This window comes from Typopeltis vanoorti, chromosome 10 (assembly GCF_054136105.1).
Source record: "Typopeltis vanoorti isolate ZY-2024b chromosome 10, IOZ_Tvanoo_1.0, whole genome shotgun sequence".
Classification (NCBI taxonomy): domain Eukaryota; kingdom Metazoa; phylum Arthropoda; class Arachnida; order Uropygi; family Thelyphonidae; genus Typopeltis; species Typopeltis vanoorti.
In genome coordinates, this window is record NC_143558.1 from 3403291 (window position 1) to 3418624 (window position 15334).

General features: G+C 37.5%; 1 protein-coding gene across 1 annotated transcript in view; it reads left to right on the top strand.

Moving 5' to 3' along the window:
* Nucleotides 1–15334, top strand: part of LOC150102134 (polypeptide N-acetylgalactosaminyltransferase 16-like) — a 135587-nt gene that overhangs the window by 106956 nt on the left and 13297 nt on the right. The window contains exons 8-9 of the mRNA XM_090398794.1: nt 5203–5287; nt 14242–14345. Of these exons, the coding sequence (XP_090254920.1) occupies nt 5203–5287; nt 14242–14345 (189 nt within the window). The remainder of the gene's footprint in view (nt 1–5202; nt 5288–14241; nt 14346–15334) is intronic.

Sequence of the window (15334 nt, forward strand, 5' to 3'; positions counted from 1 at the left end):
GGAAGTTAAAGCTGAGTTTAATATATTAAACAGAGAAATTAGGACTATAGAGATTACTTTAGCTGAAGTAACTAGAACAGGATTACATATGGGTGAGTCTTTGGTGAATGATGCAGTAATAAATAGTTTTGGAGTGATTGGGAGTCAACAAAATAAAACCACAAGTGGCCTAGAAGAAACGACATGTCGTGAGAGTGGGGGGGGGGTAAGTAATAGAGTGTTGAGTAATGAAGCTGGGAGAGTCATGCTAAATAGCGTAGAGAATGAGTCCATGAGTGACGCTTGTGTGAACTTGAATGAAGTTAAGAGTGGTAAGATATATGGTGATTCTATGATTAAGGGTATGGAGAGTGGTATGCATGAGGAGTGGGACAATAGAAAGAGTGGCTTTAGCAATAAAGAGAGGGCATGAAGCAGACAAGATGATAGTTATGGTGGGTACGAATGACCTGAGAGGTGGTATAAATCGGAAAATGCTGCCTCGTTTTGACAATTACGAGTTAAGTAGACAAGCGATGATAATGAATGATATGATTGCAAGAATGTGCAAAAAAAGAGGTCTGGAATTTGTTGATGTTTGGAGTGTGTTTGAAGGAAAAAGGCAGTTGTATGCTAGAGATGGACTGCATCTTAACATGGAAGGACATAAGCGATTGAAGAAGTTACTGTTTTCTGAACAAGTTGAAGTTATTGGGCAGGGAAACTAATATTGAAAAGGTTGAGTGTAAGAGAGAGAAACTTTAGCACTGCTTGTATATTTATTGATCCTTATACGCAGAATAAATTGCAGAAGAGAGGGGATAAAAATCGGCATGGGACTACGGAAGTTAGTGACTTATATATCAGTTCTAAAGCCGGTACAAGATCTAGACGGAATCTGCAATTTTTCTATACCAATGCAAGAAGCATTCGAAATAAGAGAGAAGAATTTTTGGCATTAGTCAGTGCAATCTCACCAAAAGTTGTAGGCATTAGTGAAACTTGGCTGTCAGCAGAAGATGTGGTCACTGGAATTGAATGTGATGGGTACAGTATTTTCAGGGAGGATAGAGAAGATAGAACAGGGGAAGGAGTACTGTTGATGATAGCTGATGTGTTGCAGCCAAAGAAAGTAGTATATCAAGATGATAGGCATGTGAATAAGAGTTCATTTGAGGCAGTCTGGTGCAAAATAGTGACCAATGCAACCAAATATACAGTTGGATGCTGCTATAGGCCAGGGAGTATAGGGGAAGATGTTGAATTCATGCATCAGCAAATTAGTGCAATGAGTGCAGGCTTAGTGATTATTATGGAGGATTTTAATTATTTTGATATCAATTGGAAGGAGGAAATATCACGTAGCAAAAAGGAAATGGAGTTCATACATCTTCTATGAGATAATTACTTGAAACAGCACATAACTGAAGGGACACGTGGTGTGAGAGTGTTGGACCTGGTTATTGGTTCAGCGGTTATATGCATAAGGTGTCCTCGTTACCTCCAATTGGTGAAAGCGATCATGTGGTATTGACTTCGGAGGTTGCAAAATCTGTGGATTTTTCTGTTAAGAAGGGGTATATATGGAACTACAGGTTAGGCAATTATAACAAGCTTCAGAGTGAGCTTGCAGCCATCCCATGGCAGAACATATTGCAGGGGAAAGATGTTAGCAGTGCATGGGATAAAATCAGCGGGTATCTGAGGAAAGCAATATCAGATTGTGTCCCCGTGGTCAGGAGGTCAAACAAGGCAGGAGTTAGATGGATGAGCAGTAGTATCAAGCTTGATCAGCAAAAAAAGAAAATCTTATGGAGAATTTAGAAGGAGAAAGGCGATCAGTACACCCATGAGCAGTACAAGTATATATTGCAAAATTTAAATGCAAACACTGATGTAGGCTTAGATGGAATATCAGCTCGGGTGTTGCATGAATGTGCAAATGAATTGTCAACCCCTCTTACTTGGATATTTAATTTAAGTTTGAACTCTGGTATGGTCCCTAGGGAGTGGAAGCTAGGCAAAGTGGTTCCTTTGCATAAGGGTGGCTCTAAAACTGCAGTAGTTAATTACAGACCAATCACCATCTCAGGAGTAGTAAAAGTATTGGAAAAGTTGGTTAAAGACAAAATTCAAGAATGGGTGGATCAGGATATGATACTCTATAGAGGCCAACATGGTTTTGTTAAAGGTAGATCCTACCTTAGCAATCTATTAACTTTTCATAATAGAATGACATCTGAGTTGGACAAAGGAACTGGCTACACAGTGGCACTTCTGGATTTTGTTAAGGCTTTTGACAGGATACCCCATAGAACACTGTTATGCAAATTGGAGCAGATGGGAATGGATACTAAATTGGTGATATGGATAGGAGAATGGCTCAGGGAGAGATATCATAAGGTGGTGTATGGAGGAGCCGAGTCCAGAATGAGGCAGGTGACCAGTGGTGTGCCTCAGGGCTCTGTGCTTGGGCCATTGTTGTTTAATTTGTATATAATTGATATAGGAAATGGCTTAAAGGGAGATATTCAGTTGTTTGCTGATGATGCAAAGTTGGGTAGCGCAATAAAAATCAAGCTGATGTTGAAAGTTTGCAGGATGATTTAAATAAGCTGGTAAAATGGGCAAAAGATAATGGATGTCAGTGTGGTGTACTGCATTGATGGAAAGGTACTCCAAGAGATTGATGAGGCTAGGGATTTAGGGGTGTTGGTAGATAGGGAGATGAAGTTCAGAGGACACATTGCTAAGGTGTCCAAGATTGCACATAGGATTACTTGGTTGTTGAGGAACACACTGACATCCAGAGATAAAGAGGTTATTATTCCCCTTTATAAAGCGTTGATACTTCCACATTTGGATTACTGTGCTCGGGTCTGGTCACCTGGATTCCTTGGAGATGAGGAGGCTGTGGAGAGGGTTCAGAGAAGAGTGACCAAGTTGGTGAGTGATGTAAAAAATGCTCCCTACATTGAGAGCTTGTGGATTGCAGAGATTGGTGGATAGGCGAAGAAGAGGGGATATGATAGAAACATTTAAATTACTGAAAGGTTTTTATAGGATTGATGTAGGGGAAATGTTTCAGCTGTGTGATAATGATGGAAGAACAAGAGGTCCAACAAGAGGTAAAGAAGAGTGTGGTTAACACGTTCGCTGCCAACTACAAGTATACTCATAGTGGGTAAACCTGCTTCACAAGCCAGCTACGAGTATACTCGTATGACGCTTACCGCCGGGAATGAGATTATTGTAGTGACCTTGAAGAAGTGAAAATCCTTGGCTTGTGGGGCTAGCATCAAAACTGTCTATTCTCATAGACTGTATATGCTCTGTACTAGCCAACTACGAGTATACTCGTAGGACGTTTACCTCCGGTAACGAGATTATCGTACTGACCTTGAAGAAGTAAAACTGCTCGGCGTAGGGGAACAGACCATGCCAAAGTAGCGTGGCAGCGAACGTGTTAACAAAAGTGTCAGAACAAGGTTTTTTGCCTGGAGGGTGGTGAATGAGTGGAATTCATTGCCTGACTTAGTTGTGAGCTCTTCGTCTGTAAATGAATTCAAGAAGAGATATGACAGATATTGTTTTGCTAGTTTGGGTCTCCTACGATGAGTCTACTGATTCCATGGAGATACCCGTAATAATAAAATAATAGTCAAACCAATTCCGAAATATGGCAGTGAAACATAGACTTGGGGAGAACGAGATAAAAGACAAGTGGAAGCTGCAGAAATGAAGTTCCTAAGACCACTCACAGGCTATAAAAGAATAGACAAGATAAGAAATAAGAAAACAGTTATCCATAATTAACATAACAGACGACATCACAAATTATAGAAAGAACTGGAAAAACCACATGGAAAGAATGAATGAGGACAGATGGCCAAATATTACCTGGAAATATAAACCAAAGGGATGCTGATCAAGAGGATGACCCAGAAGGAGATGGGCAGAAGACTTTTTAAACCCTTGAAAACATTATAGGCAAACAGTTGGCTACTATGGGAAGAAAAGAAGATTTTAGTAAATTTGAATAGACTCTCGGCTTGCAGTTTTAATATTAATAAATGCAAGGTGTGACACTTTGGGATACAGAGATATAAGGCAATGTACTGTATTGGTGGAGCTGTACTTCAGGAAGAGGATGAGATTCGGGATCTTGGAGTGATGGTAGACAGTGGAATGAAGTTACGAGGACACGTTGCAAGACTGCACATTGCTGCTATTATAAAAGTACACTGACTACTGACTTGTAAAGATGAGGTGGTGGTGCCACTATATAAGGCACTGGTTAGATTACATATGGACTATTGTGCTCAGATTTGGTCACCTGGTTTTCATTGTGATATGGAAACACTAGAGAAGGGCCAAAGACAAATGACCAAAATGATATTAGGACTCTGGAGTGCTGGTTATGAAGAGCATTTGGGGGAATGTAGATTGGTGGATAAGAGGAGATATGATAGACCCTTAAGTTAGTTAAGGGATTTTATCAGATTAATACTAAAGGAATTATAAAGAGAGTGGATGTTAAGATGGGAAGAACGAGAGGCAATCCCTGCAAGTTGTGTAAAGATGTGGTGAAGAAGGGCGTGAGGAGTAGATTTTTTGCATGGAGAGTTGTTGGTGAGTGGAATGATTTGCTGGAATACATTGTGAATGCAGATAGTGTAAATAACTTCAAAGCTCATTATGATAGACAAGTTGCTGGTTGAGTGGACCTCCCACGATGAGTCTATTGCCTCCACGGAAGTTACCGAAATAATAATATAATCTTTTATAAGGGCTTCACAGCTGTAAGTGAATCAGCTAATATCACATGGAGGTGACATGGTCTTTCCCCATAAACATACACACAAAATGAAATTTGTATTAATACATGTCATAATACATGCATTCATGGCCTTTGTTACTGGTTAATACTAAACACTTTAATTCAAGGAATAAATTCGAGTGGTAACAGACTTATACCAATTAGCCAATCACACACTGAGTCTTCTGAAGGTCAGGTAATGCTTTTCCATGGTATTTATTTCAAGTACAAGTAAATATAACATTTCCACAAAAAGTGGCAAGACTGTATAATCTTTTAATTTTAAGATATTTGTTATTGTTGTTATATTCATTTCATTCAAATAACTGATTCATATTTTGGTTGCGGTAATTATTATAAAACTATAAAATTATTTTATTATAGTCTTCTGTCTTCTCTTTTAGGGTTTGATTGGAGTCTCCACTTTAAGTGGTTGTCAAGCAAATCAACTGAAAAGTCTCCTAAAACTAATCCAACCCAACACTTCAAGTAAGAGAAGGTGAAAACACTCTCTAGGTTTTTGTAGCAGTTGCATTTTGTGTTCAATTTTCCTAGACTTTTAAAATTTTTTTAATATATTGCCTTCCTTTTTCTTACTTTTTTTCAGAATTATGGAATAATAGCTTTATAATTAAAATTTACAGCAAGAATGTTTATTTAAACAAAGCACAATTAGGAGAAATTATAGCATTCCTTTTCAATGCATTTTTAACTTTGAGAAAGATAATAACAGGATGAAATGAAATGAGCATAAATTATCCTTGACAAGAAATTATTATATTCTTGTTACCCTTTACTCAAGCATGAGCAAAAATCTGTATGAAGTAGTCTAACAATTAGGCTACTTGTATATCCAGTTAGATGACTTGACATCAAATTGCTCTAGTACCCCATTCTTTTTGGATGTATATATTATCATTAACAACACCAGGCCTCCATTAAATTACAAACGCCAAAAATTATATTCTTGGTTTAATTCAAGTATAAGAAACTTTTTTATATAAAAGCTAATGACTTCACATTAATTGCCTTAGTATCCTATAATGCAAAGCACACATCCTTTCATATGTGTATAATGCTATGCATTATGGGAAGGGCCACTACCCAGAACAGTTTCAACCTTTGAGGTTTCATCAGTGGAAGCCAACAACCAAAAGAGATACCTAGGTTGAAGTAATGAAGAAATCACATATTATTATTATTATTCAGGCCTCCATGGAGTCAAGACTCATCGTGGGAGGTCCTTTCTAAGAAACACAAGTCTATCAAGACTCATTGAGGGAGGTCCCTCTTAGGAAACACAAAGTCTAGCATACCACTCCTTAAATGCAATGACCATTCTCGATCTCACCATTCCATCAGGCAATGCATTCCATGGTTCAACCACCCTCCATGCAAAGAAACCACTCCTCACCCTCTTTCTCACAGCTTCCTTTCGTAACTTCCAGGGATGGCCCCTTGTCATGGCTCCTTCCCGCTGTTCAACCAAGCGAAGGAACTCCCCAGTGTCAATGCTGTAACCACCTCTCAACAGTTTAAAAGTCTCTATCATATCGCCTCTCCTTCTTCTCTCCACCAAACTTTGCAGTCCACACTCTCTCAGCCGATCCTCATAACTAACGTACAGTCCTGACACCATCTTTGTTATCTGCCTTTGTCCCCTTTCCACAGTTAATTTATCCCCTTCAAATCCTGGGGACCAGATCTGAGAACAGTAGTCTAAGTGTGGTCTGATCAGAGTCTTATACAATGGAATGATAACCATTTTATCTCTGCAGGTCAGTGTCCTTCTCATTATTGCAGCAATCCTCTGTGTTACCTTCACTACCTTTGCAATATGTCCCCTAAATTTCAGTTCTCTATCAATCATCAACCACAGATCTCTTGTCTCCCCTACTTCCTCCAGTTTAACTCCTCCCATAGAGTATGCAGCGCCCCATCGATGTTTCCCAAACCTCAAGACCTTGCATTTTGCTGCATTAAACGGCTACCCCCATTCATATGCCCATTTGTCTAGCTTATTCAAATCCTCTTGGAAGGCTACCACATCTGCACTATTACACTATTCCATATAAAAGTAGTGAAAAGGCATGATGCTTATTAAATTACTCTGGATTAAAGTAAGTTGCAGAAAGTTTTTTCACTTGGTTATACATTAAATTAAATTCTACAACTTTCTATAAACCAGAGTATTTTATTAAGGTGTTTAACTACTTGTATATAGGATATATATGATTTCTGCATTACTTCAACCTAGGTATCTCTTCTGGGTCTGGCTCCCACTATTGAGACTTCAATAAAGATTGAAACCAGTCTGGGTAGTGGCCCTTCCCATAATGTATTATACACAGCTGAAAGGATGTGTACTTTGCATTATGGAATACTAAGGCAATTAATGCAAGGTCATTAACTTTGCATGTACAGGTAGGCTAGTCGTGAAAATACTTCACATAGCAACTTTGTCTGCTGACACTTGGATAAAGGATTAAACAAGAGTATAGTTTTTGGAATTTTTAATTTAATTTATAACCAAGTGAAAACACTTTTTACAACCAGACCTTCATCCTTGACTTGGCTGCTACTGTGTTTGTAACGTTAATCAACAACCGAAGCTAACAATTAAAATCACAATATCACCATACAATGTTTATATCCAATCTATCACACAAAAGCACTATTATAAAAATCTACACAATATAATTAAGGGGAAAAAACTTTAATACCATTCAAAGCAATACACCGCTACCTCTCCTCGTGACACTTTTGATAGTTCTAGTCAAACATTAATCAAGCATTTCAAAAAGATTCACGTACCCATTGCCTCACCAATAATTCTCCCACACTGCTCTATCCCCCCCTTCTAAAATCCCCTTCCTTTCAATCTTACTCCCGTCAAACAGCAGATAAATGTTGCCGCTGAGTAAGAATACAGCCAGCAACATCGTAAAGGTATGTCCAAATTTTCTCTCTTATATTCTTCATATATTTATCTATGTAAAACTTCAGTAACCCTAGAACTGAGTAAAAAGCCAATGACATCATAAAAAGGAGCACTTCTAAACAAAAATAGGCTAAATAGCCATAAATTTAATAATTTCTTAGAAGAGTAACATGGGAATTTTCCCAGAAATGAAACTTGTTAGTCAAGCCTTTGAAATTCTGTATCCAGATCTGGTCACATAGCTAAAATGCAGGAAACATGTATAAAGGTAATGAGAGTAAGGAAGTAAAAAGATTGAAAAAGGAGTGGAATTCATTATCAGTGTGAGTAGTGAGTTCTCAAATGCTGAATTTCTTCATGGCAAGATGTGGTGATTACAATCTGTGAGCATTTGATCTTATGTGACAAGTCTTTGGAATCCATGAAGGCTTGGAAGTAATGATAATAACTTTGCCATTATTCTCAAATGAATACAAATATGGCCAACATAAGATTCCACAGTCTCTCCTTTCCAGTTTGTCAATCAAATTTATCTAAGTGAACATGGTTGGTCATTAACTTTATGCACTCAATCTCCAAAAGTGATATCTCAGGGTTTTATAGTGAACTATACAACTCTGCTTAAAAAACTATAACAAAAATCATAATCAAGATGGATCATATACAGACTAGACCAGACTACTATACAATAATTGACAATTATTTATTAGTTCCTCTGTGGAGTCGTGAATCATTGTGTGGATCATTTTTAAAGTTTATTATGCAACACTTTAAAATAATTTACAGTCTGCACAATCTTTCCATCTGCTCGAAGAATGTATTCCCTGTACCACTTTACATGCAAAGAAGCTACTATTCATCCTTGTGCAATGCATAGGGATGGCCTCTTTGTTCTATCATATTAAAAATCTCCACTGTCCATTCAGTAACTAATTGAGTTCAGCTGTCTTGTATCCCTCTGTATTTATCCACCAAACTCAATTACATGCTCTTGTCCATCCTTAGAACCAATGTTCCACATTCCTGATGTCATTTTTATTACCTGACTTTGTACAAGTTTTCTTTTAAAGAAACCTGTCTTTTTTTCTTAAAGAAACTAACCAAAAAATTGTGTACAGAAAGCAAATATTCAAATGCAGTAAGAGAGGTGATATGATAGAGACGTTTAAATTAGCAAGAGGATTTTTTCAGATTAATCCAGAGGGGATTATAAAAAGAGTAGAAGGTGATAGGGTAAGAACCAGAGGTCATTCCTGAAGTTATGTAAAAGTGTGATGAAGAAGGGTGTGGGGAGTAGATTTTTTACATGGGTAATTGTCAGTGAATGGAATGCATTACCAGAATGTGTTGTTAATGCAAGGAGTGTTAAGGACGTTAAGATTCTATATGATAAATATGTTGTCAGTTGAATGAACCTCCCACGTTGAGTCTGTCGACTCCATGGAGGGTGTAATAATAAATCACCAAGGATGAGTTTCTTCAATTTTAGAGATGAGCAGATCCCCTCCCCCTTTTTTTTAAATCTCTTGTTGATGTTTTGGTCGTGTAAAATAGACCATTACCAAATGTGCACTTTCTGCACATTTTGTATAAGTGTGTAAAAGTTATTGATGATTATTAAACACAATCCTAGACATAAATATTGAATAAAATGTTTGTTGTTGACAGTGCCAGTATAATGACCACATTATTCTCTTCTTTGGATTTCATTTGCATTTCAAAACAATGTGCATCATATTCAAGGCTGGTGTACATGAAATTTTTGAATAATTACCAGACTTGGAGTTAGATGATACGTTGGATTTTTTTATTGTATTGTGTAAGTTTGCATACACTCCTACTCAATGCAACTGTAACATTTCTGAAGCCTTGAATTTTTCTGACAGAGTAGTTGTGGTCCATATAAGGCATGTTCATTTTATGCTATATTGGATGATCTTCATTAGTTGCATGATATGCTAATCTGAATTTGTATTTTCTCTTCCTTTCCATATCTTTCACATGTTCTGACATGTGGATATCTCCAGGTCATGCTGTTAGTTCTATATAATGTGCCACGTGAATAGTGCATTTTACAGACACATGGTTTCTTGAAAGGTAAATGAAATAGTTTAGGAGGATGTATGAATCTGAATTGCATTGTGAGGTGCAAGTTACTTTTATATCATCAAAGTATTTTAAAAATTTTGTCTGTTAGATGTAAGGATTATTGCGCCCTTGTATTCTTTACCATTGCATGGGAAGGATTGCAAAATTTTCATTGTTTTGTAATTGTATCCATTCTAGGATGGGATGGTGACTGAAGTATCCAAGGTCTTAATCCCCTTCTACATTACTAGAGATGTATTTTCTGGCACTTAAGTGCTTTAATTATCCCTGTCTTTGCGAGTTGGTGGTAGTAGTGAGATGTAGCATGGAGGTATCTTCCAGTGTTGTAGTTTCTAGTATACCAAGTAAATGAGTTTTCTCTTTAGAAACCTCGAAGAGTATGTCAAGAAACGAGATCCCTGTTTTCAAATTCAAGAATCAAATTTATGTGTGGATGTAGACTGTTCAGTAGACTGAATTCTTCTAGTTTCTCTGAACCTGGCCAGATGTTGAAAATATCTAAGTAATGCAGTTATATTTTGGATTTTTTGACTGTGGTTTTTTAGGGCTTTCTTTCAATGATTCCAGAAATAAATTGGCTGGCAGTGGAGAAAGAGGAAAGCTCACAGAAAATGCTTTCTTCCAGTTTCTCCCTAGGCAACAACAAACAAGCATATAAAGGTAACAGTAACCCTTATGCCCAGCACGTAATGGACAAAATTTCTAAAATACATGACATAAAAGTAACTTTGTCCCACTATGCAAAAGTTCAGGATTTTGACATCCGCTTAAACACCTTATCCATCCCTCAAGAAACCAGAAGTCTATAATCTGCTGTTCACATGGAATATGATACTGTACAAACAAGACAATCTGGCATGATCTGCATGTTAAAAGATGCGGAAAAGAAGAGAACACACAAATCCAGATTAGCATATCATACAACCAATGAAGGTCATTCAGTATTGTGGCATACAATGGACATGTTGAAAGAGCATGTCCATACAATGGACATGCTGTATCAGACACTTTGTCAGAAAATTCAAGATTCAGAAATGCTACATGCATGCGCGTGCGCACACACACACACACACACACTTTTATGATGCAATAAAAACCAAGGAATCACTAATGAAAGTATAGTTATTGTTCTTTAGATCTAAATGAGATAGCCGAAGATTATGGTATGATAATATCAACAGAAAAATCAAAAACTATGGCCTTTAAAGGACAAGATCCAGCAAGAACTAAGATAGTAATAGATAGTAATAGCCACATGATAAGCTGATATTCAAGTTGCAGCACATGGGTCTGGATGTCAGATTGGTCAACTGGATTCAGGATTGACTGTCTGATAGGTATCAGAGTTGTGTATGGTGGAGCAATATCAAAGAGGCAGAAGGTTACAAGTGGGGGTTCCACAGGGCTCAGTACCGCGACCTATATTGTTTAACCTTTATATCAATGACATTGTCCGTGGATTGCAAGGGATATTCAGTTGTTTGCGGATGATGCGAAGCTGGGAAGGGTTATTAGTAATAGTGCAGATGCAGTAGCCCTGCAAGAGAATTTGAATAAGCTAGACAGATGGGCAAATGAATGGGGGTTTCAGTTTAATGCAGCAAAATGTAAGGTCTTGAGGTTTGGGAAATATCGATAGGACACCGCATACTCTATGGGAGGAGTTAAACTGGAGGAAGTAGGAGAGACAAGAGATCTGTGTTTGATGATTGATAGAAACCTGAAATTTAGGGGACATATTGCAAAGGTAGTGAAGGTAACGCAGAGGATTGCTGCAATAATGAGAAGGACACTGACCTGCAGAGATAAAATGGTTACCATTCTGTTGTATAAGACTCTGATCAGACCACACTTAGACTATTGTTCTCAGATCTGGTCCCCAGGATTTGAAGGGAATAAATTAACTGTGGAAAGGGTACAAAGGCAGATAACAAAATAATAAATTTAGTTTAATCCTTTATCCAAGTGTGAGCAAACAAAGTTTGTGCCTGAAAGTATCTTCAGGACTGGGGTAAGGTGGTACAACACCAGGTCAACTCGTTGCAAAGGTGGAGCAAGCTACCAACACTCCTGTCTAGTATCTCCTATAATGCACAACACATCTCCTTGCAGATATGTCTAATGTTATGCATTAAGGGAAGGGCCACTACCCAGAGTAGTTTTGACCTTTATTGAGGTCTCTTCAGTGGGAGCCAGGCCCAAGTGGAGATACCAGGCAGAAGCATTAGCAGGTCATCTCTACCTATAGGAGTTGCCAAATGGTGTGCCACCCTTTATTAATAAATTACTCTGGATTTAGAGAAAGATGTTGAAAGTTTATTTTTCACTTGGTTAGAGTATAATAAATTTAGTTTAATCCTTTATCCAAGTGTGAGCAAACAAAGTTTGCGCCTGAAAGTATCTTCAGGATTGGGGTAAGGTGGTACAACACCAGGACACTCCTTGCAACTCCAGGGCACTCCCTTAATGCATAACATTAGACATATCCACAAGGAGATGTGTTTTGCATTATGGGAGATACTGAGATAGGAGGGTTGGTAGCTTGCTCCACCTTTGCAAGGAGTGTCCAGGTGTTGTACCACCTTACCCCAGTCCTGAAGATGCTTTCAGGCGCAAACTTTGTTTGCTCACACTTGGATAAAGGATTAAACTAAATTTATTATACTCTAACCAAGTGAAAAATAAACTTTCAACATCTTTCTCTAAATCCAGAGTAATTTATTAAAAAAGGGTGGCACACCATTTGGCAACTCCTATAGGTAGAGATGACCTGCTAATGCTTCTACCTGGTATCTCCACTTGGGCCTGGCTCCCACTGAAGAGACCTCAATAAAGTTCGAAACTAGTCTGGGTAGTTGCCCTTCCCTTAATGCATAACATAAGACATATCTGCAAGGAGATGTGTTTTGCATTATAGGAGATACTGAGATAAGAGTGTTTGTAGCTTGCTCCACCTTTGCAACGAGTTGCCTTGGTGTTGTACCACCTTACCCCAGTCCTGAAGATACTTTCAGGCACAAACTTTGTTTGCTCACACTTGGATAAAGGATTAAACTAAATTTATTATACTCTAACCGAGTGAAAAATAAACTTTCAGCAGATAACAGAGATGGTGTTGGGACTGTACAATGTTAGTTATGAGGGTCGGCTGAGGAAATGTGGACTGCAGAGTTTGGTGGATAGAAGGAGGGGCGATATGATTGAGACTTTTAAACTGTTGAGAAGTGATTAAAGGGTTGACACTGGGGAGTTCTTTCACTTGGTTGAACGGCAGGACGGAGTCATGACAAGGGGCTATCCCTGGAATTTACGGAAGGAAACTGTCAGAAAGAGGGTGAGGAGTGGTTTCTTTGCATGGAGGGTGGTTGAACCATGGAATGCATTGCCTGATGGAGTGGTGAAAGCAAGAACAGTCAATGCATTTAAGGAGTGGTATGATAGACTTTGTGTTTCCTAGCAGGGACCTCCCTCAATGAGTCTTGATAGACTTGTGTTTCTTAGAAATGACCTCTCATGATGAGTCTTTTGACTCCATGGAGGCCTGAATAATAATAATAATAGATAACAAGATCTTAGAACAGGTGAATTCATTTAACTTAGGATGTATGATCACGTATGAAAAAGATATAAACGTAAAAATTGCAAAATATTTAAAAATAACAGGTGTAATTAACTCTATATTTAAACCAAACCTAGTTCAAAAACAAACCAGCCCTACCAGTCTTGTTGTATGGTAGTGAAATCTGGACAATAAAAAAATGACAAAGATTAATAACAGCAGAAATGCAGTTTATGAGAAAAATTGCAAAAGTATACTCTATCTGATCACAAAAGAAACAAAGAAATTATGAAAGAATTAAATCAAGAATCAGTAATAGAAAAAATTAAAAAATATAAACAGAAATGAATGGAACACATTCAAAGAATGAAAATAGAAAGATTACCAAAACAAGCCTTAAAGTACAAGGCATTAGGAAAAAGAAAACCAGGATGTCCTCCTAAACTATTCAACGATGACTTCTAAGGCCGGAAAAGGCCATGCTAGGCCTGAATCCTTGATATGCATGATGATGATGATTGTTCGTCAAAATGTTCACTGACTTTGTATATGGTTGAAATAAGATGGTTCCAGCTGAATACAAATTCAGTAAGCATTCATTGTTAAACTTGTCTTCAGCCATTGATTTAATTCTGCTAAGTTTGATACCTTAATGATCTTTTGTCATTTAACTTCAATAAAATATCAAACAAGTATGCAAAAAAAAAGTGCAGTACATGAAAACTAATAATGAAGTATAGCACTGAAGTTCTTTTTTGGTTCAAAATGATATGATCTTTATATGGAAACTCTAAAGAATTTCAACATAATCACAAACTTTGTTTTTGTAAATAGAAGTCCTGTTATTCTTGGAGGATTATTTCTTGCTCAGAAGGAGTGGTTTGAATATCTTGGTGGTTTTGATCCAGGACTCGAAATATGGGGAGCAGAAAACTATGGTATGTAATCAAAATAATCAGTTTAACCAATTAACATAATTACTATAATAATATCTGCTATCCTTTTCTCTACCTGGGAAATATAAGAAATTTAATTCCAATCTTCAGTCCTTATCAAAGATAAATTTTGCATATTAATTACATAGTTTTGACTAGTCATCTGCAGATATCTCTATGAAGTCATACATCATGGGAGAACCATTATTCACATAATACCTACCTCTCCTTAAACTCATTAACTGATGAAGCACACACAACCATCTCTGGCAACCCATTCACCACCCTCCAAGCAAAATATCTAGTCCTAACACTCTTACACAATTTCCTCAGGTGATCCCTTGTTTCTTCCTTTTTTTGCCATGTGGTGAAAGTCTTATATGCATTGTCAATTCTATAAAACCCCCATTAATAAATTTAATATCATCTATGATGTCTCCTCTTTTGTGTATCAGCTAGTTTATGAAGCTCACAGACCAATTCTCATATAGAACATTACATCATCAAATTCCTCCTGCCATGTACCCTCAAGGGGTGTACAGGATATGATAGTACTACATGGAAAAAATTACATCATTACTAACTTCCTATCTACAATTTTCCTCCAAATCAGTCTGTTACTTGTCAAGACTCCAACATTATCAGATCTTATATTTCTATCGTCTAAGGCACGTTGTACCGTATCAATCCATCTATATCTTGGTCTTCCTCTGGGTCGTTTTCCTACCAACCTGGCAGAGAACACTTGTTTTGCTAATCTTTCCTCGCCCATTCTGTTTAAGTGACCATACCACCTGAGATTAGCTCTGCTAATCTAATGCATTCCTGGATGCTGACAATGTCAAGTTCTTTCCTAATATAAGCGTTTTTAATATGATATTGTGATTGATGCCATCTGTTCACCCCTATAATCTTTCTTAGGACTCTCATATATGCGGTCTCTACTCTTTGGTCAAGTGTTTTACTTCTGACCCAGCTCTCAGATCCATAAG